The 26,187-nt window shown below is 39.5% G+C and overlaps 3 protein-coding genes across 4 annotated transcripts; all 3 read right to left on the bottom strand.

Annotated features, from left to right (window-relative positions):
* Window positions 1-33: 33 nt before the first annotated feature.
* LOC124124998 (solute carrier family 46 member 3-like) lies at window positions 34-9,893 on the bottom strand. 2 transcript variants are annotated; one of them, XM_048402976.1, is made up of 5 exons: window positions 8,635-9,893; window positions 8,024-8,107; window positions 7,694-7,850; window positions 6,189-6,316; window positions 34-84 (listed from the first exon to the last, which is right to left on the bottom strand). In XM_048402976.1, the coding sequence occupies exons 1-4, from the start codon at window positions 9,785-9,787 to the stop codon at window positions 6,214-6,216; spliced, it is 1,497 nt and encodes a 498-aa protein (XP_048258933.1). In that variant the 5' UTR covers window positions 9,788-9,893; the 3' UTR covers window positions 34-84; window positions 6,189-6,213. The 2 variants fall into 2 exon arrangements, with proteins under 2 accessions (XP_048258933.1, XP_048258932.1); XM_048402975.1 differs by lacking the exon at window positions 34-84 and having other exon boundaries at window positions 5,671-6,316.
* Window positions 9,894-10,564: 671 nt separating this feature from the next.
* LOC124124989 (solute carrier family 46 member 3-like) lies at window positions 10,565-15,549 on the bottom strand. The gene is made up of 3 exons (XM_048403436.1): window positions 14,430-15,549; window positions 11,327-11,410; window positions 10,565-10,725 (listed from the first exon to the last, which is right to left on the bottom strand). The coding sequence occupies exons 1-3, from the start codon at window positions 15,547-15,549 to the stop codon at window positions 10,565-10,567; spliced, it is 1,365 nt and encodes a 454-aa protein (XP_048259393.1).
* A 3,662-nt stretch (window positions 15,550-19,211) lies between these two features.
* Window positions 19,212-22,995, bottom strand: LOC125384453 (solute carrier family 46 member 3-like). The gene is made up of 4 exons (XM_048403754.1): window positions 21,845-22,995; window positions 20,661-20,744; window positions 20,054-20,210; window positions 19,212-19,421 (listed from the first exon to the last, which is right to left on the bottom strand). The coding sequence occupies exons 1-4, from the start codon at window positions 22,983-22,985 to the stop codon at window positions 19,328-19,330; spliced, it is 1,476 nt and encodes a 491-aa protein (XP_048259711.1). The 5' UTR covers window positions 22,986-22,995; the 3' UTR covers window positions 19,212-19,327.
* Window positions 22,996-26,187: the final 3,192 nt, after the last annotated feature.

The following is a 26,187-nucleotide window of genomic DNA, read 5'->3' as shown; positions in this document are numbered from 1 at the left end:
TCCATTTGAAGCATGTCATGAGATGATAAAGTAGTCAACATGTTCCTTTCTTCAACAGGAACTACGTTAGCTTGGCGTTATGGCCTGAAACTCACATTCAAACAGCGCATTAGAGTAGAAGTGTTCAGAACTTTCTTTAAACAGAATTGAAGGTATAAGTATTGGACACTAAGCTTGTATGTTTCATGGACATAAGTTGTTCTCCAGGAACATGAAAACAACCTTTGTATGGGAAATACACGCGAAGAAAGCATTAATAATGACGTGTCTTTATCGGATAGGACAAATGGGAATTAAGTTAGAACGAAGAAGTAAAGTGAACTTTTAAGCGATCAGGAATATTTGATGTTAGGGCGCTGCGTGAATCTGGGTTACGTTTGAAAAGAAAACACTGAAGCGTTTCTTTTGTGCCGACACGCTACGCATCCATGCTACAGTGTGGGTCGGCCTTCAGGTGCATAAGAAAACTATTTACAAACTAGTCCAAATCTCCCGTTAGTCTAGAAACACCAAAAGTCCAGATACCCCTTCAGAATGAATACTCCGTTAGACCGGATACCACGTTGTAAAGAATACTCCGTAGACTGGATACCACGTCGTAAAGAATACTTCGTAGACCGGATACCACGTCGTAAAGAATACTTCGTAGACCGGATACCACGTTGTAAAGAATACTTCGTAGACCGGATACCACGTTGTGAAGAATACTCCGTAGACCGGATACCACGTTGTAAAGAATACTCCGTAGACCGGATACCACGTCGTAAAGAATACTTCGGAGACCGGATACCACGTCGGAAAGAATACTCCGTAGACCGGATACCACGTCGTAAAGAATACTTCGGAGACCGGATACCACGTCGGAAAGAATACTCCGTAGACCGGATACCACGTCGTAAAGAATACTTCGGAGACCGGATACCCGTCGTAAAGAATACTCCGTAGACCGGATACCACGTCGTAAAGAATACTCCATAGACCGAATACCACGTCGTAAAGAATACTCCATAGACCGGATACCACGTCGGAAAGAATACTCCGTAGACCGGATACCACGTCGGAAAGAATACTCCGTAGACCGGATACCACGTCGGAAAGAATACTCCGATCGGATACCCTGTTAGTCAGGAAACAGGATGTCTCAACAAACCGGAAACCCCGTCAGTACGGATATTTCGTTACTCTGGTAACCATGGTAGGCCAGTTACCTCGTTAGTCGGGAAACACCGTTAGACCGAATACCACTGCTGGACGTCAACCAATGAGCCGTTAACCCGGAAATCTGTTGACCCTGTGCCTGTACTCTCCGAGTCATAGGACTTCCGCTTATTGCCAACATATTCTACATAACCGCCATTCGTTTGATTACTCTGACGGTGTCAGTATGGCTTTCAAATCAAGGAATAGTTTAAACAATATTTTATTTTCTTCAAATGGATTGGTCAGCAGGCGTAATGCCTTTCCGATACCAGAACATTTATGTAATATATCACAACACACAGTGGATGATAAAAGGTTCAACATCAAATATATATAAATGTACAAAAACATATCTAACATACTTTAAAGATTTTCAAAGCGTTTTGTTCGGGTAAAATATGCATGAACAGATCCTATTTGTTCAACAGTTTCTTCAGATGACAGATTTGTTTCCAAACCGAGTGAGTGAGTGAGTGAGTTGGGTTTAACGCCGCTTTTAACAGTATTCAAGTTATATCGCGTATATCATATATCATATATCCGTGTACTGTTTACATTGAAATAGATTATGATGATTATCTTTGTAATAATGACCACAACTCCACTCAGAATCAATAACAACCTAACAATCAAACTTATGTCCATTTAGGTCACTGCAATTGAGTCTCATTCTACAGTGAATGATTTGTTTGTTTCTAGAACCATAACATTGAAATAAAGGATATACATTGCTAATAATATATTTTTCCTAATTCTTTTTAATTTGTGTTAAAGATTCAGTACTTCTTAAAATGTTATCCAACATATTCTAACCATGCACTGATGATGGAAAAAATTATCGTTCATTTGTCCGTGTGACATAAACGTATTTGAAGTATGTTGGATGATCTTGTTACATACGTGGAAGTGACAGAAATGATTAAAGGAATTAAACTTGATAAGTATACGTTTTATCACAGAATATTTTGTGAAATACACCCATTTTGTGGTTTCACTTGGTGAAATATATGTGACTCACCCCTCTAACAGATCTACATATTGTTCTTGAGGCATCAAATTATAGTTTTTCTAATAGCAGTTCTTGGTCCTTAGTACTATCATTTTAGTAATAAGAATTTTACAATTTTGTGGGCTTTTTATATTCAAAGGATATTTGAAACTTCTTAAGTAATTAACCATTGGGCTTGTTTTGGTCATAACTTCATAAACATGCAGTTGCCACTGACCATAACTTTGCAAAGTAAGTCAAATGTGTTTATGAGAATCTACAATTGGAATCTTAGTGCCTTCCATTAAAAATGTCGGACATAGATGTTATTGACTGATTCTGTTTTGTTAGGATTAAACTTCACTTTCCAAACATTAGCTCATTGTGATATAATTTCTATATTCCTATCCAAGCATATACTTGATGACACTGGGTCATCAATAACAACGTATAAAGAAGTATCATCAGCAAAAAAATTGATATTACAGTCTATGTCTTCAATTATATGATTAATAAAACATAAAAATAAAAGTGGCCCCAACACTGAACCTTGGGGAACGCATTCAAGTGCAGACTTAATACTGGATTTATTTCCATTAACTACAGTATTTGTTATCTGTTGGTTAGATAACTTTCAAACCAATCCAAGAGTGGGCCTCGTGTTCCATTTTAATATAATTTACGTAAGATACCTTTATGCCAGACTCTATCAGAGACTTTATTGATATCGCGAAATACTGACCTAATGTCCTTACCATTATCCAATGAGTTTTCAATAAATTCATATGAGTGAGTTGACAGGTACACAGTAGAATATCCTACATTCAATCCTGATTGCAATGATGATTTTAAGCCATTAAAATTGAAACATGTTTGCATGGTATTATGTCACGGCCTGCGTCGACATAAATGTTGCATGTTTAAACAGATGTAATAAATATGTAGCAGTTCTTTAAACATGGGTATGTTCCTAGGTTTGTCAGCACCCTACTCGTGTTCGTGGGTTTCATAGAAGTGGTGAACGTCAGAGACCTGCATCACTTCGGGCTTTCCTTCCACATTAAGCTGGCACGCCGTGATATAACTCAAATACTCTTAAAAGCGGCGTTAAACCAAACTCACTCAAACTTTAAACATGGTTAATATTACCATTGTTCAATATCAATAGGCATAACAATTCTTCCTGACACGGTGAGTATCATCTCGGGGCAATGACGTCAACTGACTCTAAAAGTCTATGCCCCTCCTATTGACCAATCAGATTCCATCTCTCATATCACTTGCATTTGCTTCTAACAAAATGGCGGCGCCCAATCAAGACGATCTGATCGATAATATAGATCTATATTGTAATAAAACGGGTTTTACCCCACAAAGTACATCAACTCATTTGAGCACCTTGATTAAAAACATGAGCACATTTGCAAAATATCCGATGACGCCTAGTTGGCGGTACACATGCTTTGCAAATCCTGCTGCCGACCAAAATCTGCACGTTTCAATCCATGTTGCTTTCGAACCGGATGTCTAGTTCGTTAAGCGATTTTGATTTGACTGTGCATAGACTCGTTAGTCCAGCCAAAATGTAACTCCAAAATACCAGCCTAGTTCCGCAAGGATGGAAACTGGACTTTTATATAGAGGTTATCACGCAAGTGTGTTTGGGGATGGTAAATATCCTGCATTAGGAATAAACATTGTATTTAGCGAGCCTTGGCGAGCTAAATACATAGTATTTATTCCTAATACAGGATATTTACCATCCCCAAACACACAAGCGTGATAACCTCTTTATCATATAATGTCATTCTTTAATTCTGTGCTTTAAAATCGCTTTCCCTCTCTCACAAACATTACCGAAACATTGCGAGTTTTCCTGGAATGTGCGCATTAATATTTATTACGTCACAGGGTAAGTGATTAGTCAGTCGGACAGTGACAGTAGCCAATATAGTTCCAACTGAAATCTGTTTCTTATACAGTGGCGAAGCAACTTATAGGCAAAACAACAGTTGTTTTTAATTGCCTTTCGCGGCAATCCATCGGTCTGTCCGCTAGAGTAACTGCCCTTTGTCAAAGGGAAGCTACTCTATCTCTGGTCTATGAGACGTCACGGCCACGGTCAGACGTTGTTGACAGTCGGTCTGTCCTTTCATAACGTTAAGAAGTGTAGTCAGATGTACACACAGCGACAAAACGAAACAAGGTAACAGTTCAAACATATTCGGCCGAATCCAACCATTTTGATTTGTGGAGAAGGTTTCAAGCCACAGAGGTCTACAAGCACAGATATGGCTACTGATCTCGCTTGGCTAGGCTTCGTGCCCTCGCAAAATTGTTTCGAAACTTATATCTCGAAAGTTGCCAAAACTTATAAAATGCCTTTGCTACGTCACAGTTAGACACTGATTTTCAGTATATTAGACTGTTCGTTTGATAATGATAGCAAGTATCCCTGTAGTTTATCCAGATTCACGATGGTTAATTGACTCGATCGCCGAATGACGAGGGCGACGCCATGCTTGTTTATAAACAGTGAAAGTAGTCCTACCTGACCTTTGATATTTGCATCTCTATCCGCATATGACCCCAACGGATATCGTTTTTATCCGTTGGCTTTATCCTGCCGAGTAACCTACCCATTATATGATAAAGTCAGTTATCGGCTTTATCTCGGGAAGATGCACGGTGAGAAGCTACATGATTTAAACACATCTTGTCTTACAACCAACCTTAAAGACTTCAAAATCAGAAAAATCCAAGACGCTATCCACATCAAAAGACTACAACCATTAATCATCCGTGATCTTAGCTATTACATGCCTCCTGCGTACTTTCCACTGATCAAAGACAACAATCAGTCATTATAATCCTTTTGTTTATACTACTGGCTTCACCTGTTAGGATGTTTACCATATATCACCCGCACTGGATATGTCGATGGCAACCTTATTTCAAGTTTTATCCATCTTAAAGCTGCCTCTCCGCTGTGTAAATATAAGTAGTTGTACGTGCTACCCGTACTTGGCTTAATCTGAATGTACATTCAATTGTCACCTGTCTGCCGTGTATGCTGGCCGACAGTAATCAACACCTTTCCGATGTTGACGTTTCATGTTACAGGTAACTCCACTTATAGATTCACTGTACATCTACATCTCCTTGCTAGTGTATCAATTATATCTAATATATTATATGTTAATTACCAATCAAGTAATGTCATCTCAAGTTAGTAAAAAATAGTTTGGGCGGTCGGGTAGCCCAGTGGTTATAGCGTTCGCTCGTCACACCGAAGACCCGGGTTCGATTCCCGACGTGGGTACAATGTTTGAAGCCCATTTCTGGTGTCCCCCGCCGCGATATTGCTGGAATATTGCTAAAAGCGGCGTAAAACCATACTCACCAACTCACTAAAAAAATAGTTCGTGTGAAATGTACACACCGCGCTAATCGCTATTACTAACCTAAGCACTGCTCTGGCATAACATGTAAGTCAGTGAGTAAAGGAAGAATACTATATGTATAAATGTTTAATATCATACTACAATATTATACCCAAATCACTATTTTATGGATCACTGACTTTTCGCTATAAGTGTGACTGACGCCAGTATCTTATCATCTCATCATAAAGCGCCAGTATGCATAGCCTATAGTGGTTATATATATTTCATATCTCATTATTACTCTCTAGCATGCATACTAGTCTATCAGTGCTTATATATATTTATAATGTATAATGTGAATATTCAGTTGTCACCTTTCAGCCTGGCAAGATGGTCGACAGTAATCAACACCTTTCTGATGTTGACTTTTCATGTTACAGGTTACAAGCAAATAAATACGTTGAACGACACTCCGTCTTCAAAAACTGGTCAGGGACAAAAACAGACCCCGCGATATGTACAAGGACTTGCTTGATGACTGTGTTTAGCACCTACGCTGAAACGTCGCTGTTAATTGTAATAAAGAAGTTGTTCATCCTTTATATTATCCTTACTCAGGCTGGATGTTGTAGGAGAGAGCTACTGCTGCTCCTCGTCAGAGATACCCTGGTCATCCCGCCCTTGTACACACAGGTTGTCCTTGGGGGGCACCACTCTCGACCGAGTCTTGAACACAAACACACTGAAAATGAATGTGAATAAAACCATATCAAAAGGAATAAACATTCTCTTCAAGACTATAGATCAGTCATGGTCTGAGCGCATTTGAGCGGTTGTTAATTGGAAAGTTCGCTATGCAAATGCAAATCTAATTTGATTTAATCACCTGGACTTGTACTATTTTTGGATTGAATTGAATCCACTTTCTTTACCAAACAGTTTTATAATGTATAAAAGGGGACCAGGCGCGAATATGTTACCCCTCATTTGATTTATGTCGTTTGACACAGTGTTCGACACTGGCCCGCTGGTCCGAGTCTAGTATATTTCCCAAACGACCAGGACAATTATATAAATGCTGGTTCGGTGGTCAAGTGTTTTTTAAGAGACTATGTAAGTAATCTTAATTATATTAAGTTTGTATGACTTTTGAAATCGGCGATAGATCGACTCTAAACTCAAGTAAAACCAGCAATCTAAACAACTCTGTGTGGTACAGTGGTTTCCTTCTTGACTGGTTTCTCATTCTAACTACGCCCGCTCACTTGTTGCATGAAAATGGTAAGGTATCTGCGATTTAAAGCCTGTTTTGCTCAGCACCATTGTGTCTGTAGAGAGTTTTCGATATTCTGGTCCTTTAGACCACTGACAAATTTTGGTCAGTGTCAAACACTGTTGACACCACTATTTTTGTGTGCCGAGCAAACTTCGATGATGAATATCAATCAAGCAGTCAATGAGTTTTCTAATTACACACGGACAATGTCTCAGCTTCACACGGGTGATTTTACAACACCAAGTTGCTAATCACTTGCTTGATAAATCAGCACATGTACCGACAGACTAGATAGTAATTGAAATGACCATATTTTTACAGAAAAAAAACATTTGTTAAATTGTCGACAAAATATAATTAAAAGGAGCAAAGAGACTTTCTTCATTTTCTCCGGAACTGCAGTAATCTAGACTTGCCAAGCATCATAGACTTGCATGGCTTGTATTGGATATATTTGTTTCATTGTCTGTATGGCAGACTTTTGTACCGACATTGAAAGGATATGGACGCCACTCATATCTATATTTCCAGACCTAGATTTTTAAATAGTCTCCAGTCTGTCGAGCACCGGCTTCTTTTAAATTGTTAACTACCGGGCAAACGTAAATAAACACTTGAACATGGGAGTTGAGCAAAAAGCTCCAAACGCTAATATGAAAACGAAATTCTGCAAACTTAAGGTACACAACGCAACTATGATACCCGTATCAATTATCGACTAACCATTTCTTGTTAGTTTCATTTTCAGCCACCATCAAACAAGAGTGTATACTTTCTTTTGCCCGGCGCTTGAGATGAAATGTAAATATATAAACGGAAGGCCAAAACACACGCCTTACTTACGTCAACAAAACAATCGCCACGATCTTGGAGGCCGCCATGATGAGAAACGCTGCACCACGCATGACGCTCAACGTTGCTTCATACACGACATTGAGTGCGGTGGACCCTACTGCATCACAGACAGCCTCCACCACAGACATACTGGTGAATATTGCACCTATAACAAGGTATCACACATATTTTCTATTAACTCGAAATGCCATATTTCTAATGACCAACACTGAACCAGTTTCTAAGCTTGCTAGATATACATGGAATTCAGTTCTTCGTTTGAAAATTTGGCAAACATTTTTTAATTGAATTTTATCAGATCTTAACGAACATACATACCCTGCTCCTCGGCTGGAACCATCCGAGACAGGATAGCCCTGAGGGCTGGGGAGATGGCTGATGATGCTACCCCCACAACCGGAACTGATCCGACAGAAAGGGCAAAATAACGGATACATGTTATCTGGCTATTAGTGGGTTGCATGCTTTTTGCATTACAGATGGGTTTTTCTTTTCTTTAACTCATTTACCATGTTCCCCATGTTAGGCACTACTAGTGGGATGGGGTTGGTTGTCGGGGGATGGTGGTAAGACAATAAAAATATATAGAGGGTGTTTTTTGTCAAATAACATGTTTATCTCATCTCGTGACCTGAATTTACAATATGTTTAGATTTATCTCTTAAGCCCAGGCACAGATTTGCAAGCCACAGCTCTAAAATCATGACGAGGTCCTTTTATAATGCAAAAAACAACAATGAATTTAAGTGAATGACTTAATGAGTGAGTGAGTATTGATTTTTTGGCACTATTCCAACAATACCACGACAGGGTACAACAGATAAGGGCTTCACATTTGGAGAATCGAACCCGGCCTTCGGTGTTATGAATGAATGCTTCAACCACTAGGCTAGCCCACCGTTCCTGTACCACCTAGCACAATGACTCACCTAAATACAACATCCAGTCCACAAAAGCAAGGCCTTCTATAAGTTTAGAAGCAGCCGCAGACATGAAGCCGATGATACCAACTACACCATCTGTGGTGCAGACGTGGAGGGCCTTGATGATGACGACACTGCTGAAGTAGTAGACACCGTCCTTCAGGGCACCGTAGAGTCCCAATCTGACAGAATCCCAGCAAAATGGAGGACTCAACATATACAAGTTCTCGATATTTACTGTACCATGCTTGTCTATCATATTAAACAAGAACACAATAATACAGATCCAGAATAGGTCACGGTTACCAGTGGACGTTTTCCTAAAATAAAAACCGAACACATTTTTAATGGCCGTGATGGGTGAAATACAGGTCCCGCTTCTTTTGACCGTTTCCGGAAGCAGGGTCACCACCACAAGGAAGTCCAGAAGTGTCATGGCAGCCATTCCCACAGAAGGATACAGGTAGCCGTACATCTTTATCAAGTAACCCGTGGCTATATGCAGGGATATATCAGCTATACCCCTGGCAGCATCCACTACAGCCAGTGCCACCGTTCTCACTTTAGCTGGCGGGGTGATGTCTGCTGTGTACGCATACCCCGCTAGGTAGAAGGTAAAGGATGACCCACACAGTCCGTCAGCGCCGTACCCGATGAAGAAATAGTGAAGGTCAAGATTCCAGACGATGATGGCAACTGTCGTGAGATCCCTAGTCAGCCTGCCCACCATCATTGTCATGAACAAGAAGCGTCGGCCGAAATAGTCCGAATAGGCTCCCAGAAACAGGTTGGTAAAGATTGCAGGGATGCTTGTGGCAAGAGTCAGCTGCATATTGAGGTTGGTAGCTTCTCTCTGGACCTCCTTCTGGAGGTTGGACTCCATGGCAGTGCTGTTGGCAACACATTCACTGTGGGAGGTCTTCCTTTCCGGAAACGTCGAGTTAGGAAAATACTCCTCGCTATATCGCAGGTATAAGTACTGGGACATGAGCGGACTGTGGATGGCACCGGAACCGCCATGGAGGAACAGTATGAGACTAACGAGGAACAGACGTCTGATTTGCATTTTCTGCTGGCTGCCAGGGACAATGTTGTGGTCGCCGCCATCTTTTATGAGAGGTTCTGTCTCACGTCCGCAGTGAATGTTGTCGTCCTCCATCCCAGCCTTGTGTGCTTAGATTATAAAGAATGCAACACAGGCTATCATATGATGTCTATCAGTAATAGATAAACTAGTAAATAGTATCTGTCAGTTCCAGTTCGCATCTACTTATGACTAGGCCCGATGTGGGACACACTCGCGTGATAAAATGTAGCACTGCAAACACTGCAAACATAAACAAACACGTGACAGAAAGTGCCAAATTACCCGGTTAGATTTCGCTAAGGACGATGTTCACATAAAAGCATACAAAGGCACTAGTGCCTTTGTAACCACCATCCTTGGCTAATTACTGATGACGGTTAAATATTTTAATTTTAATTTTCGTATGATAACGTTTCTAAAATATGTTTTCAAAAAACCAGAGACGTGGAGATTTGTGAATAATGCTTGCGACACTTACAGTAGGGACACACGGAGTATCGTGATATCAAGTTCACTACAAGATACAGATACTAAAAAACAACCGGCCCAACAAAAACAGATTAAGCAAACTGATTGCAACTAACTGCTTCTTGACATGTGTCCACATCGATTTAGTTAAAGTTAGCTTAATATCACAATATACCGATACAATAAATCGTTTAAGCAATAGTTTATACTGTGTGAATAACCTTTTAATACAAGCCTTTTAGGTACAATACAGTGAATTTACAGGACAATAGATTATCAACAAAAACAATATTGATAATTACTGATCAGCTGTATTGATGAAAGGGGTTATATATGATTCTTCATAACAATCATTTCATGAACGTTAATCAGCCATAGTTCTTACATAGTAAAAGCAGTACAGATAATTGCGATTCCGGCCATTACGATGAAAACCGCTCCTCTCAAAGAGTCAACAGTAGCGTGATAGACGGTGTGGTACATCGTTGCCGACAGCGTGCTACAGATACTCTCCATGGCGGCAATACTTGAGAACAGAGCACCTGCAACAACATGGCAAATAACTAAGTGCGCCATCTTGTCCATGCAGGCAGTAAACTATTTAATAGGTTATGTGGTTATATTATCATCCTTGGTGTAATGTTAACACTACATACACCAGTATAAATATGATATTTTTCCCCATGTATGTAGTGTGTACATTACATCAAGCATATAAATATATATATATGTGTGTGTGTGTGTGTGTGCGTGCGTGCGTGCGTGCGTGCGTGCGTGCGTGCGCGCGTGTGTGTGTGTGTGTGTGTGGTGTGTGTGTGAGTTATCTCATTTTCATATCGTTCAAATACAAGGTTGTGTCCATAAAGTTAGCTAATTACAAGGACTTTGCTAGATGGTACACTCGGCCGTATTAAAACGCAATAGTGTTATTTCGGGAACATCACCCTTTGAGCACCAAACTAGCCCTGTTTATGAAATAAATTACGGTGATAGCTTGTTAGTATAGATAGCGCCTGTGGGGATTTTATTAACCACACATGCGTGTCACCAATTACACATTTGGCCAACTTAACACAGTCGTTGTTAATATTTGAATTCAACGAAAATGGCAATGTTCGGAAATAGGTCTCTCTAGTTGTTTACCTTGTTCCAGCGGGGACGTCATCTTCGACATGACTGATCGAGCAACAGGGACAACGGTCAATGATAAGAGGGAGATCAGTGGAACTGCAAAGTGAATGTTAGTAATAAAAATATAGAAGTTGTTTCCATAAATTGTGCCTACTTTGAATATTGGTTGTATTGGATACGACATATCAGGCAAAGATTTATGTCTTTTGTCATTAGTTGTCAATATTTCCAATATATGTGAATAATGAGTGAGTATTTATTTATTTATTTTCATGTCTTGTGATTGATATCGCCTTGAATACAATAAACATCTTGAACCTTGAATCTTGAAAACTAGAGTAGAAACGGGTATCGATTTCTTTTCTGAAGTAAGTATAATGTGTGCAAGGACCAACGTGGCCGCGAAGTGAAGTCAACTGAATGTATTTTCACGTCATAAATCTTCATTGCATATTACACCAGATTGTAAATCTTCGAGTTCCATCGAGACAATGCCGCAACTGATACTGGATTTAACTGTCCACGCTCTCAGGGATGTCCTGCACCCGTAAGCAAAGTCAGTCCACTTGTTTCTGGTGAGCTAGAGAACCCCACGGGAAGATTTAAATGTCAACACTATTTGGAAGCTTGTGTGAGTGAGTCTGAGTTTGTCAGCCATGTCACGGAGGATGACACCAAGAATGGACTGCAAGCGGTGTACACATATGGGGGATTCAATCTGAGTTTTAGATATGAATATAAATATTATTATGAATTCTTATACACATATACATAAAAGCAACGAAAACCATTTCCATAATCATAAGAAATCTATGCTTACAGCAGAGTCGATGTTGTACGATGACGGCAATGTCAGAAGCATATGTTTATGAATCGCTATTCATTAGTGATGATACCAGGTGTTCGCAAGAAAGCAAGTTTGTCCTGTCCCAATTATGGGTCTAGTCACAAACACATGCAAACGCAAGTCAAGTATTCATCTGAACAATCATAGGGACATACGGTGTAAGTCAATATAAGGCATTCCAAAGTAGTTCATTCTTAGTTCAACCTCAAAAGTAAAATGAGTAAAAGATCTTCCGCAATATTGTCATCCCTAAAACAGGTCATTGTGACCTATGTGTTTACATTTATAAACGAAATTTTAGGGCACAAAATAAATATATAACTACGTAGATAATCTAACACCTATAGTTATACCACTATTAGGGTTTAGTTAATTAGTTAGTGAGTATAGTTTTACGCCGCTTTTAGCAATATTCCAGCAATATCACGGCGGGGGACACCGGAAATGGGCTTCACACATTGTACCCATGTCGGGAATCGAACCCGGGTCTTCGGCGTGACGAACGAACGCTTTAACCACTCGGCTACCCGACCGCCCGGTTTAATTAATAATTGACGTCAGTTTGGATGGATTCATTGAAGTGTGAACCATTTAAAAGCGCTGGTTAAACTGTGTGAACATCCGAGCTTGCGGGGTTCACACTTCAATAAACCCATCCACACTGACTTTCAATCCTTATAATTTCATACTGTGTAGTTTACTTGTCTCGCTGAATAATATTGTAACAAAGTTTGCTGAAATTTGACGTCCACTGGTTTCGCCGAAGAACATTGCAACAATGTGAAAATATGTCAACATCAACATAATTTTATTCTCTGAACAAACTGACAAACAATATTTGGGATTAATCAAGTTAAAATAAGGTTACCGTAACAGGAAACCGAACAAAAATCTAAACATGACCTCAATGCACCGAGGCGAGGTCAACCATCAAGTGTGGATTTATATATGACGTCACATAAGTTTGTAAAAGGGTGCATTTCGAGTCGAAATGGATACTTACTGCTGTTGAGAAAGAAGTTTATGGAACAGTTATGGAAAACACCCCGACGCATGAACCCTCCCATGGAACTAGCAAATTGGGAATATCACTGATTTATGAATGTGTTGCTTGTGTTTGGATAATCGCAAACCAATTCGGACGATGTGGAATGGACTGATGGGGATTGAATGAAGTGCTCTGAAACTTGTATGTTTTGTGTTAATCTTCAACGTCAGGGCGTGTTATATTTGGAGTTTGGGATTTGTCGTGTGTGCTGTAATACGTTGCTCAGCTGGTGTTTCTTGTCACCTGAGATGGACCTACTGTATGACCTGATGCCAGATTCATTTCTGTGCCCCGTCATTTCTCGAGTGCCGCCGCTTCTCGGCCAAGAATGCACGGAGAAGGTCGGCCAACTCAGAAACCGGAATAGTAATTCCGTCTTCAGATATTTTCTCGTCTCCAGTGACCAGTCGGTAAAACAGGTAGGCACGGTTTATTTTTTTTTATTTTTTATATTTAAGTTTCTTTCTTTACCTGTTTGTGTTTTAGGGTTTCTCAAAATCTTGGATTTGTTTCCCGATACGGTAGTGAATCGGGTCTTAGTTTGGGATTGATCAGGAGCAGACGCTTTGATCTGTGTCGGCGGCCGTATCTGAGCAGGGTACGACATTGTTTTCATTCGCAATTGTCTTGGTGCTAGATTCCTGTCATTTCCGAAAACAAGGCATCAAAGGAAATATCGCTCAATAAATCGATTTCGTTCACCTCAGTAATTTTACAGATTTCATTTTCTTAACTTGCGTTATTAGTATTGATAGATAGCCATTCCATATCCAAATCACCGTAAGGACAATCCATTTTGTTTCATCTAGCAGCTACATTAAACACCAGAACCAAAGCTATTATTTATTTCAAGTCAGATGCAATATTACAAGTGCAGGCAAAATACTAAATTAATTATATTGCTGATAAACGCTGGGCTTAAAATGAAAATAGAAAAACGAGTTTATTGTAAACACCGATCGAGAATTCGGGGAAACCCCGGAAAGTAGTTCCAATAAAAGTTCACACGATCAATTTCACACAAAAACTGTTCACATCGTATGAACTTTTCTGTCCGTTCACAGGTTTGTGAACTCCAAATGTCAGATCTCGTGACTATCCATTCAGCCAATCAGCAGTAAAGAAACAGTGTTAACTTGAAATTATGAAATTATAATGATTTCATGTTCAGTATGGTGGTATTAATCTAAGGAAGATGTCTGAAACCTCACAAAACCTACCTAAATACAGCATCCAATCGTTGACGGCCAGTCCCTCCACCACGAAGGATGCTGCACCGAAAGCCATTCCTATCAACGCAATTGTCATGTCTCGGAAGCAAGATTGTAAAAGCTTGAGTCCAACTAGGCTACATACAACACTGAAGGACAGTCTGATAGCACCATAGTAGCCGATTTTCAGAGAGTTCCAACAAAATGGTTTGTCTAGTTGATACAAAGTTTCTACATTTGGCCGTCCAAGCATTTGGAACGTTCCAAAAAAGAATATAAGGAGTGCTAGTATATACATGGCTCGCTGTTTACCTGAGCCTCGTGTGAAGAAGAATCCAAAAACCTTCTTGATGTGTGGCAGCGGAGACCACCGTTTCTCCATCTTATTGGTCATTGTTTCAGGCAGGAGTGTTATTACCAAGATCAGTCCCAGACCAGAGATGGCAGTAATCATTATAGCAGCGTACAGGTAGTTGACACTATGTATGATGAATCCAACGGCCAATTGACCAATAGACCCTGCCACAGCAAAGCAACCCTCCACCAGAGCTATCATGACAGTGCGTTTCTTTCCAGGCTCAGTCACATCTGCCGTGTATGCAAACACAGCCAGGAGATATCCGCTGACCGACCCAGTGAGACCTTCCAAAACATAGCCCAAATATAACCAGCCAAGGGGAAATCGAAACGCTATTACAAGACACAACATTGTTCCTTTCAGGACAGCCCCTAGGGTGGGTATGAAGAATAGGAATTTCCGGCCAAGAAAGTCGGAGTAGGATCCAATGACTAGGTTGATGAAGATGGAAACAATGGATCCAGAGAGTGATAAGTACAGCAGGATATCCGACGACTGTTGTTGGATCTTGATTCCAATCAGATTATCATGGTTGCTTTTATTTCTGCTGCAAATGTTTCCAGTGCTGAAACTTTCGTTTGTGTTGTTAGTGTAGGACTCAGAAATCCGCTTCCTTACGAACTGGGCGAGAAGTGGCGAGAAGGATATGACACCAGCCATATAAACCACCGATACTATCCCGCAAGTCACCATAGCCCTTAGCAAGGGCACACTCTTGGCATCATTATCATCTTCATAAATATCGTTAGCTTTGGTGCTACCAGCTCCCATACTGCTCATGTTTAACATGCACTATGGTGATGCATCAGTTAGCTTATGTTAGCTTAGTCTACAACAACACCGGTTATCATGTGAGTGCAACGGTGTTAGAGATACGTTCAAAAATGGAACACCATGTTGAAGATCATGAGATGGGATGATAGTAGTTTAGTAATGTCATTTGTGTGTTTAGATACTTACCATGATATGAATGTGGTACACTGCATGACAAATGATGCTATCTCAAAGATACGAGTAATTTATTGGGTTACATCTACTCCAAGTGAGATAGGTATCTTCGGTGCCGGATACACAAATGTGCTACATTTGGAAAGTGTGAGTAAATGGGTTTAACGCCGCTTCGAAAATTATTGTAGCTGTACGATGGTGTTGGAAAGAAGTCAGAATTGTAGCAGGTCCATCACGTTTATCACGAAGTGGAAGACGAGACAGCTGTAGTAGACATCGTAGTTTCAGGGCACCACAGATGCCCAGTCTGACAGAATCTCAGCAATGGAGGACTCAACATATACTGTATTTACTGTACCATGCATGTCTATCTTCTTAAACAAGAATACACTTATGCAGATCCAGAATAGGACACGGTTACCAGTGGACGTTTTCCTAAAATACAAACAGAACACCTCTTTCATGGCTGTAATGACTGTAATACAGGTCTTAGGTGCATGTTGAGGTTGGTCGCGTCTCTCTGGATCTACATCTGGAGATCGTAACAGACGGCCGAACTGGTCGTCTTCTGGACGCGGCCATCTTTGATGATGGGTTGGTTCTGTCTCACGTCCGTGGTGAATGTTGTCGTCCTCCATCCAGGCCTTGTGTATATAGGTTATTACGAATCCACGTTATCATATGATGCCTACCATTGATAGATATGGGACACACTCGATTGATACATCATATTGCATACGTGCATATTCACATCAGGGTCATATTTACATGTTGTTGCTTTCAAACATTTTCCACACAATTTGATGACATTTAATGACAAGCTAGTATGGATGTTTGATAGTGTGGAAGAACCTAAGACGTTCCAAATATGTTACTTTATGATCTTATACACCCATTACCAGACATGTACTATGGGCCCATGACACCATTGATAATATGAAACCGTTTTATTAAAGAGTGATTCGAGGTATATTTAACGTCATTATTATCAAGCAGGATATATGTACAACGTGTGCACATATATATATAATATTTTTTTTAAAGAAAACAGGTGGTAGTAGTGGTGTTGAATAACCATCCAACGCCTGTCTTCGTGTATTTGCTTTTATGTGACGTCACATCAAGTTGACGGCTTGCGTTTTCAACAGTACGGCGTGTGCTGTGTTGTTCCGGCAGACTGCAAGCACGGACGCAGGGGTGTGTTTATCTCAGTTTGATGTTTAATATGAAGTGATACAGGTAGTAAACGCTGATCTCTATGGTGAAACTCACGGGCACGGAATGGTGCTGAATTACAAAGAATCAAAATCAGGGCAAAATCATATTTCGAGCCCAGTATAACAGGGGGCACTAATCAGCACAGGGAATTGCTCCTTAGATTACTGGGCCACCTGAAGCTCTTTTAAGGAAGAAAATCATAAAAGCAATGCAAATATATATGTATGTGTAACTAAATTATTAAAGTAGATCACACGTTACATGTATTCTGATTTGAAATCTCTAATTGGGCAGGATCAAGGCACGTTCCTGTGGTCAACGTAACTTACTACTTGAAGTTACGTGTAACTACTTAAAATTAATTCTGCTGCAAATAGATGAAGAATGCAGACTTAATCAATATGTATTTATTAATTCATATCCATTCATTTAGTACTCAAATGTTTGATCTTGTTCTCCACGTATCATAGTTACAGACAGTCTGAGGTTACTACACGAGTGTCAGTCAGATACCATTGATCTTACAACGAGTTGTGTCAAAACGTATCTAACGAGCGAAAGCGAGTTAGATACGCTGTGTAACAACGAGTTGTAAGATCAATGGTATCTGACATACACGAGTACAGTAATCTGTTTCTTACACACCCTAAAATCGCACCTTTTTAGCATCGGATCGATGCATTTTGTATATTCTCATGATCGCAGTGGCGCATTAATACATAAAACCATTGTCACAAGTTACGTCGTTCCATGTACTGCTTACTACTCATAAATAATGAGACCCTACACAAAAAGGTTTCCGACATGTCTGTGGATTAATTATCAAGGCGATGATGATAATGCAAACAAGACAAAAACAAAGAACACGCTGGATGCAGAGTTAAAAGTTTACACCTCAAAGAAATTACCAAATAAGTACAACAATGTTAACTTCTGTATGACATCATTACCGGTGACCGACTTTTGCAAAATGGCGTGTACATTGACAACAGTACGCGGGATTTCCAGAGAAGGATTTTCGTTGATTGAGGGATCGTATATACATAAATGTGTCACGTAAGTAATCAGAAACATTCTGACAATCTGCTTACTGTTATTTGTTTATCATTTTTTCCAATGTAACAAAGAGAATTAGTCAGAAATGCTGATAACTACCGTCGTCGTTGTGTGTGATTTAGCGTCAGCCATGGCGTCACACTTGTACGGTTTCTATTGAATTTACCACATCATTGTAATGTTTATATTTGGAATTCCATTATTAGTGCAACGACACTCTTCCCATGTATATTCTCAAACGCGTTATGGAGCCAATGCATGCGACAATTAGACAAAAGTACCTCTAAACATGCAACACAGTGTAAAATCTTTTGCTTTGCTTATATTTCAGCAAGTACAGTTATCCGAGCACAGTGTTCGTTTCCACAACTTATTTATTTCGCATGATTTCATCTAGCTAATTTGCATTGGTGACAAATTTGTCATTTGTTTCTAACATATATGAGGAATTCAGGGATGCATGTATAGCATCTGAGTTTGAAATATACCTGATCGAATAGGCGTCTCATAACCGGCATTTTGTAAACACAATCCAATATGGCGGAACGTACACTATGCGTTCGTGAATGCGTATTTTCCAAAACATTCTAAACGATTGTAGGCTTATCAGCGACGTTGCAGAATTATCATTAGTAATTTGATACCCGTGATCACTAATATGCTACTTTTCTACTTTAATTATTCGAGTAAATATCCAATATTTAGATTTCAAAACACACAGTAAATAACGCCGTTTATTGTGATTTGGCTAGATTTACAATGTACCTAATGATAAACAGAAGAGTGAATTCAAAACTGCGAAGTGTATTAGTTTGCGTGACGTATTTTGAATTTTGTTCGACTTCGAAGTGAGGGTTTAAGAGGGGGGACATATGTGTCGCTGTGGCATCCAGGGGAGTGCATTACACTTTAAAAAATGATAACGTTGACATAACAGCAGATAATGTAACTAATAATAATAACAAACAAACTCGCAGGCGAGGACGAGTTTGTTTTTTATTATTATTATTATTATTATTATTATTATCAATTAATACACGGTCATGTGGTTCAACAAGGCGTAGGTGAACATTCGACTGAAGCACGAGCAACTTATCAATGATTTACAATCAGAAAAGTAGTCCGTCATCATTTGACCTCAGGTCATCACCATGGAGTAGCTCATCACGGGCCTGGAATTCGATCTCACACATATGTTTGATACCAGTTATCTCAAATGGGTTTCTTACCCACAGGTGTGTAAGAAACAAATATTATATGATGTCTTTAGAATAAACTGCTTGGGTCACGGGTTAGATACATCAGGATAACTTTCATGGTGTCATCGCTACTTGTTTAGTGACTTCAGTTGGACTTTGGTTGGAGGCACAACACCAGACTCCGATACTTGTGTGTCTTCTCTCGAGATGAAGAGGAATGCACTGTCAACATAAACAAAGACGTGACAGAAAGTGCCAAATTACCCGGTTAAGAACGCTGTCCACATGAAAGTATACAAAGGCACAACTGCATTTGTAACCACGATCCTTGGCTAATTACTGATGAAGGTTAAATATTATTATTTTAATTTTCGTATGGTGACGTTTATAAAATATGTTTTCATAAACCATAGACGTGGAGCAACATTGAACATTGAGAATAATGCTTGCTAAACCTACAGTAGGGACACACGGAGTATCATGACATCACGATATAGATACTTATTTGGGAACCATTTCCTTTTCTCGGATGAAAAAAACAACAGGCCCAACAAAAACAGATTCAGCAAACTGAATGCATCAAACTGCTTCTTGACATTTGTCCACATTTAGTAAAATTAGTTTGTCACATAACATAGCAATGTACCGATACAGTAAATCGTTAAAACCATAGTTAATGCTTTGTGAATAACCTTTCAATGAAATACTTTTAGGTGATATACAATGAATTTACAGGACAATACCAGTAAACCAAACAATATTGATAATTACTGATCAGCTGTATTGATGAAAGGGGTTATATATGATTCTTCATAACAATCATTTCATGAACGTTAATCAGCCATAGTTCTTACATAATACAAGCAGCACAGATAATTGCGATTCCGACCATTACGATGAAAACCGCTCCTCTCAAAGAGTCAACAGTAGCGTGATAGACGGTGTTGTACATCGTTGCCGACAGCGTGCTACAGATACTCTCCATGACAGCAATGCTGGAGAACAGAGCGCCTGCAACAACATGGCAAAGATCTCAGTCCATCATCTTGTCCACGCAGGCAGTACACTATTTGTGTGGTGATATTGTTATATTATCATTCCTGGAGTAATGCATACATTTATTAATATGTTATCTCATTTGGATATCGTTCAAATACAAGGTTGTATCTATCAGGATAGGTAAATCACGTGATCGTATGTCGGCTTCTCCTATCACTTGCTAGACAGTATACCCGTCCGCATTAAAACGCAATTTGAGAACGAATCTTTGTTTATGAAATACATTACGTTGATTATTTATCGGTCTTAATTGCTTGTTAGAAAAAAATGGGGACTGTGGGGATTTCATTACCCACACATGCGAGTCCCTAATTAAACATTTGGCTACAATGAGACGATTGTTGTTAATGCAAATTCAAATAAAATGGAATGTTCGGAAAGATGTCTGTCTTGTTGTTTTACCTTGTTCCATCGGGGACGTCATCTTTGACATAACTGATCGTGCAACAGGGACAACGGTAAATGATAAGATGGAGATCAGTGGGACTGCAACGAAAATATTGGTTATTTTGGATTTGACGTCTTTTGTCATAGGTTGTCACTCATTCTAATAAATGTGAATAATGATGATTTTTGTGAAAACAAACAAGAGTATTATTTATTTTCATGAAATTTGGGTCATATCGCTTTGGATACAATAAACACTTGAACCTGGAATCCAGAGAAACCGAGAGTAGAAACGGGTATGAATTTCTTTTCTCAAGTCAGCATAATGTGTCAAGGTCCAACCTGGACGCGAAGTGAAGTCAACTGAATGTATTTTCACGTCATAAATCTTCATTGCATATTACACCAGATTGCAAATATTCGGGTTTGTCCAGATAATTCAGTAATTGAAGTTGATTCAACTGTCCACGCTCTCGGGAATGTCCTGTAGAAAGGCTTGTTATCCCCCGTACCCACATTCAGATTATTTGTGTCTGGTGATCAAGAGGACTCCAACTCTATTTGGAAGCTTGTGTGAGTGGCTCTGGACTTCTTTTAGCTTTATGCCAGCAATATCACGGAGGTTGACACCAATAACGGACTGCAAGTAGTGAACTCAGACTAGGTTTTAAATATGAATATATACACATGCTTATGCATTCTTTTATATGTACATAAAAGCCAAGAAAACCATTTCCATAATCATAAGAAATCTAATACGATTCCGACAATGTCAGAAGCATGTGATTATGAATCGCTAGCAATAAGTGATGACACTAGGTCTTCGCGAAAAGGCGAGTTTATCCTGCCCCACTGGTGGGTCCAGTCACAAACACATGCAAAAGCAAGTCAAGTATTCACCTGAACAAACATAGGAACATACGGTACAAGTCAATATACGCAATTGCAAAGCAGTTCAACCTCAAAAGTACAATGAGTAAAAGTTCTTCCGCAATATAGTCATCCCTAGAACAGGTCATTGTGACCTATGTGTTCACATTTATAAACGAAATTTTAGGGCACAAAATAAATATATAACTACGGAGAGAATCTAATCGTAAACACCTATTGTTATATCACTATTAAGATTTAACATGAATTTATGTTCAGTATGGCGGTTTTAATGTAATGAAGATGGTCACACTCCTCACAAAACATACCTAAATACAGCATCCAATCACTGACGGCAAGTCCCTCCACCACGAAGGATGCTGCGCCGAAGGCCAGTCCTATTAATGCAATTGTCATGTCTCGGAAGCAAGGCTGTAAAAGCTTGAGTCCAACTAGGCCACATACAACACTGAAGGACAGTTTGATTGCACCATAGTAGCCGATTTTCAGAGAGCTCCAACAAAATGGTTTGTCTAGTTGATACAAAGTTTCTACATTTGACCGTCCAAGCATTTGGAACGTTCCAAAAAAGAATATAAGGAGTGCTAGTATATACATGGCTCGCTGTTTACCTGAGCCTCGTGTGAAGAAGAATCCAAAAACCTTCTTGATGTGTGGCAGTGGAGACCACCGTTTCTCCACCTTATTGGTCATAGTTTCAGGCAGGAGTGTTATTACCAAGATCAGTCCCAGACCAAAGATGGCAGTAATCATTATCGCAGCGTACAGGTAGTTGACATTATGTATGATGAATCCAACGGCCAATTGACCAATAGACCCTGCCACAGCAAAGCTACCCTCCACCAGAGCTATCATGACAGTGCGTTTCTTTCCAGGCTCAGTCACATCTGCCGTGTATGCAAACACAGCCAGGAGATATCCGCTGAACGACCCAGTGAGACCTTCCAAAACATAGCCCAAATATAACCAGCCAAGGGGAAATCGAAACGCTATTACAAGACACAACATTGTTCCTTTCAGGACAGCCCCTAGGGTGGGTATGAAGAATAGGAATTTCCGGCCAAGGAAGTCGGAGTAGGATCCAATGACTAGGTTGATGAAGATGGAAGCAATGGATCCAGAGAGTGATAAGTACAGCAGGATATCCGACGACTGTTGTTGGATCTTGATTCCAATCAGATTATCATGGTTGCTTTTATTTCGGTCGCAAATGTTTCCAGTGCTGAAACTTTCGTTTGTGTTGTAAGTGTAGGACTCAGCAATACGCTGCCGGATGAACTGGCTGAGAAATGGCGAGAAGGATATGACACCAGACATATAAATCACCGATACTATCCCGCAAGTCACCATAGCCCTTAGCAAGGGCACACTCTTGGCATCATTATAATCTTCATCAATAACGTTTGCTTTGGAGCTACCAGCCTTTCCCATACTGCTCATGTTTAACATGCACTATGGTGATGCATCAGTTAACTTATGGGAACAGTCCTGAACAACCAAGGTTATCACATGAGTGCCACGGTGTTAGAGATACGTTCAAAATGTGGAACACCACGCTTTCATCATGTAATGGGGTGATAGAAGTTTAGTAACGTCCTCTTCTGTGTGTTTAAATACTTATCATGTCATGAATGTGGTAGATTGTATGACAAATGATGCTACCTCAAAGATATGAGTAATTAATTTGCGTTGCATCTCCTCCAAGTAAACTCAGTATCTTCCGTGCGCTACATTTGGAATGAGTGAATGAGTTGAGTTAAAACGCCTCGTCGAACATTATTTCAATAATACCACGGTGTTTGGCGGAAGTTGCAGATCCATGACGCTGATGACGTAGTGATGACGAAAAATTATTAATAGTCAGGCAAAACGTGACACGAACCCAAGATTAATGGATTCTATCGTCATCTTCTGCGTATATAAATACTTATCATGTCATTAATGTGATTAACTATATGATAAATGATGTTATCACAAACATATGGGCAATTGATTTGCGTTCCATCTCCACCAAGAAAGATCAGTATTTTCTGTGCCAGATACACAAATGCGCTACATTTGGAATGAGTGAATGAGTTAGGTTAAAACGCCTCGTCGAACATTATTTCAATAATACCACGGTGTTTGGCGGAAGTTGCAGATCCATGACGCTGATGACGTAGTGATGACGAAAAATTATTAATAGTCAGGCAAAACGTGACACGAACCCAAGATTAATAGAGGCGTAGGAAGAAACTCTGCATATTAGTAACGGAACACTAATAACCCATTACATAATGAGGCATACAATTTAATAAATAGTACTATGAAAGTTTTCTCTCTACATTTGAATACCAGTTGTTATAAGTTATAGATATGTGTTTGACGCTGTTCATAGTGTACAATCCATGATCAAGAGGTGAGGTGAGGTGAGGTGAGGTGAAATGGGGTTTCACATCTCGTCCAAGATTATTGCAATTTATATAGCGACGTGCATGCACGTGTGTGTATGTGCGGCTGCTTGTACTAGTCCGGACTGATGCCGATTTATAGTTCTAGCACACTGAGATACCATGCCGCAGTTTAGCATGAATGACCGACTCAGATACAGTAAACTTTTTACGAGCCGACCAGTCCTTGTTTTAGCCCCTTAATGTCGGGCGTCAGACAGGATAACAACAAGTACCATCTTTTGATGTCTTTTGGTATGACGCGGCCGGGGGTCGAACTCCGGGCGGACGCTCTACCACTAGACCAAGGAGCCGGTCTTCATGATCAAGAAACATTTTCCACAGGTCATAGGGGACTGGAACAACACCACATATATATGTGTATATGTAGGTCATGTTGATCTCCTAAAAGGGCACACCGACGGGCAAAAGAAAGTATACACTTGAAGATTAGATTTGACAATAACATTACAAACTTTTTATATGAAAACGTTACTAGACTGTAACAGTCGCCGAAATACTGCAAACGTAAGATCAAAAACGCAACTATGAAACCATGATAAATCCCCATCGTATAGGGAAGGCCCGTCAGTCTCGCGAAGCGCTACTACCGGACCCAGCATTTCCGATGACATGCCCAACTCATGAACTAGTTCTGCTTTCGAAACGCGTGCGTAACCACCAATGCTAGACGGGACCAAGTATACAACCACTGTTTACTATCGTAACAGTTGGCTTATTTCGGAATAATATGATCGGTTAGGTTTATCGGTTCATGACTGACAACTGACAACCATAGGACCTTTCGAAAGGTATGTGTTCACCTCCTTTATCTTTAAAATACTTTTGACAACCAGTGGGGTACTATCGTTCAGAAAAATGTATTTATGTTCTCAATGGACAGTGTTTTGTGATTACGTGTTACTTGTTTCTGGGATGTAAGATTATTTATGAAGATGCCATAAAATAGGTAGACCAAATTATCACAATTACCATGGTATTCTGGCATCTGACAGCAAGAGCAGTGACATGGAAGCCGTGCCGTGGAGGATGAAATTTGGAAAACCTATGCTATGAATTTATAAACGCGAAATGCATCTTAGTAAATTGTATTCATTTATTCTTTAGTAGTTATAGTACTTGTTCAACCAGTCATGTGGTTGAAACTTAAAAAATTCAATATGTATTATATTTGGTCATATTTACTGTCACGCACCTTTAATATCTGTAAGTAATTTTCCCCAAAACATAGTAGTTGTTAGTTGTAAGTAGAAAGTTATTTTTTAAATACTAGTATTTATTATTAAGGAGATAATATGATTTTATGCAATGTAGAAAGCACGTGCATGACGATTTTCAATTCTATTTGTTCAAAAGAACAACTTTCCAAGTATGTCCAAAGTAAACGAATTGTTCTACATTCCAAAAACACATGTAGTATAGTTTCTAATTCTAATGTACAAAAGTCACATGTTTCATTGTTGACATAATCCATTTTTTTAACAAATTGTTAGTTGGTAAGATGTTGTGTAGGATTTTGTATTGAAACCGCTGCAGTGGAGTGTGCCCTGTACATCTAAACGGGATCATGTTGTATTTTAGCAATATTTATCTGGAGAAACGTGTCTGCAGTTAGTATGATAATGTTCTAAATATGTTGATTCGTGCGGCAGTGGTTCTAAATTAATGTTGTGTAGAAATAACGTGACTCCTTTCTTCTTTCAGTTGATGAAATAAATTGGGTGGAGGAGGGGGAGGTTCAATCTTTGGTCAATCTTAAGTTTGGAGATATGTTGGTATTGACATCATAAATCTCTTTGACTCTCGGAAAGGTTAGAAACTGGCCAATTTTGTCTATTAAATCGTTGATGAACATTGGTATATTTCTTTTCAAATATAGTACACCGTATTGATCTTTTCTTGTAATAACGTCTTATTATTAAAAACCTTTGAGCTTGAATTAATTCTTTGATTTTTGGTACTCCTGGTTCCTGGTCGCCCTGATGACAGTCTCCCGAAACATTAAAGAATTCGGAGCCGAAGCCATTTATCAATAGACCAGATTCAATTGCGTTTTAAAATATTATTATCCATTTACGCATAGATGATCCAAAGTTGAAGAAAGCTAACGTCTTATCTATACATTTCTATTCGACAGCATCAAATGCCTCTGTTTATTCCATCAAGTCAAAGACAAATCTACTTATTTCTCCGACATATTT

The sequence above is a fragment of the Haliotis rufescens genome, unplaced genomic scaffold (assembly GCF_023055435.1).
Source record: "Haliotis rufescens isolate VD_foot unplaced genomic scaffold, xgHalRufe1.0.p SCAF_3, whole genome shotgun sequence".
Lineage (NCBI taxonomy): Eukaryota > Metazoa > Mollusca > Gastropoda > Lepetellida > Haliotidae > Haliotis > Haliotis rufescens.
This window is presented reverse-complemented; position numbering and strand designations above follow the sequence as displayed.

What these genes read in the sequence shown, in the direction of transcription:
- LOC124124998 (XM_048402976.1), bottom strand. Translation starts at nt 9,787, where the DNA reads ATGGAGGACGACAACATTCACTGCGGACGTGAGACAGAACCTCTCATA. An exon ending in GGTTCCAGCCGAGGAGCAGG is followed by an intron (nt 7,851 to 8,023) that starts GTATGTATGTTC and finishes ACCTTGTTATAG; the next exon opens with GTGCAATATTCACCAGTATG. An exon ending in GTGGCGATTGTTTTGTTGAC is followed by an intron (nt 6,317 to 7,693) that starts GTAAGTAAGGCG and finishes ATTCATTTTCAG; the next exon opens with TGTGTTTGTGTTCAAGACTC.
- LOC124124989 (XM_048403436.1), bottom strand. Translation starts at nt 15,549, where the DNA reads ATGGGAGCTGGTAGCACCAAAGCTAACGATATTTATGAAGATGATAAT. An exon ending in CGATTGGATGCTGTATTTAG is followed by an intron (nt 11,411 to 14,429) that starts GTAGGTTTTGTG and finishes TTCACTTTGCAG; the next exon opens with TTCCACTGATCTCCCTCTTA. An exon ending in GACGTCCCCGCTGGAACAAG is followed by an intron (nt 10,726 to 11,326) that starts GTAAACAACTAG and finishes ATGTTGTTGCAG; the next exon opens with GTGCTCTGTTCTCAAGTATT.
- LOC125384453 (XM_048403754.1), bottom strand. Translation starts at nt 22,985, where the DNA reads ATGTTAAACATGAGCAGTATGGGAAAGGCTGGTAGCTCCAAAGCAAAC. An exon ending in TGATTGGATGCTGTATTTAG is followed by an intron (nt 20,745 to 21,844) that starts GTATGTTTTGTG and finishes TTTTCGTTGCAG; the next exon opens with TCCCACTGATCTCCATCTTA. An exon ending in GACGTCCCCGATGGAACAAG is followed by an intron (nt 20,211 to 20,660) that starts GTAAAACAACAA and finishes ATGTTGTTGCAG; the next exon opens with GCGCTCTGTTCTCCAGCATT.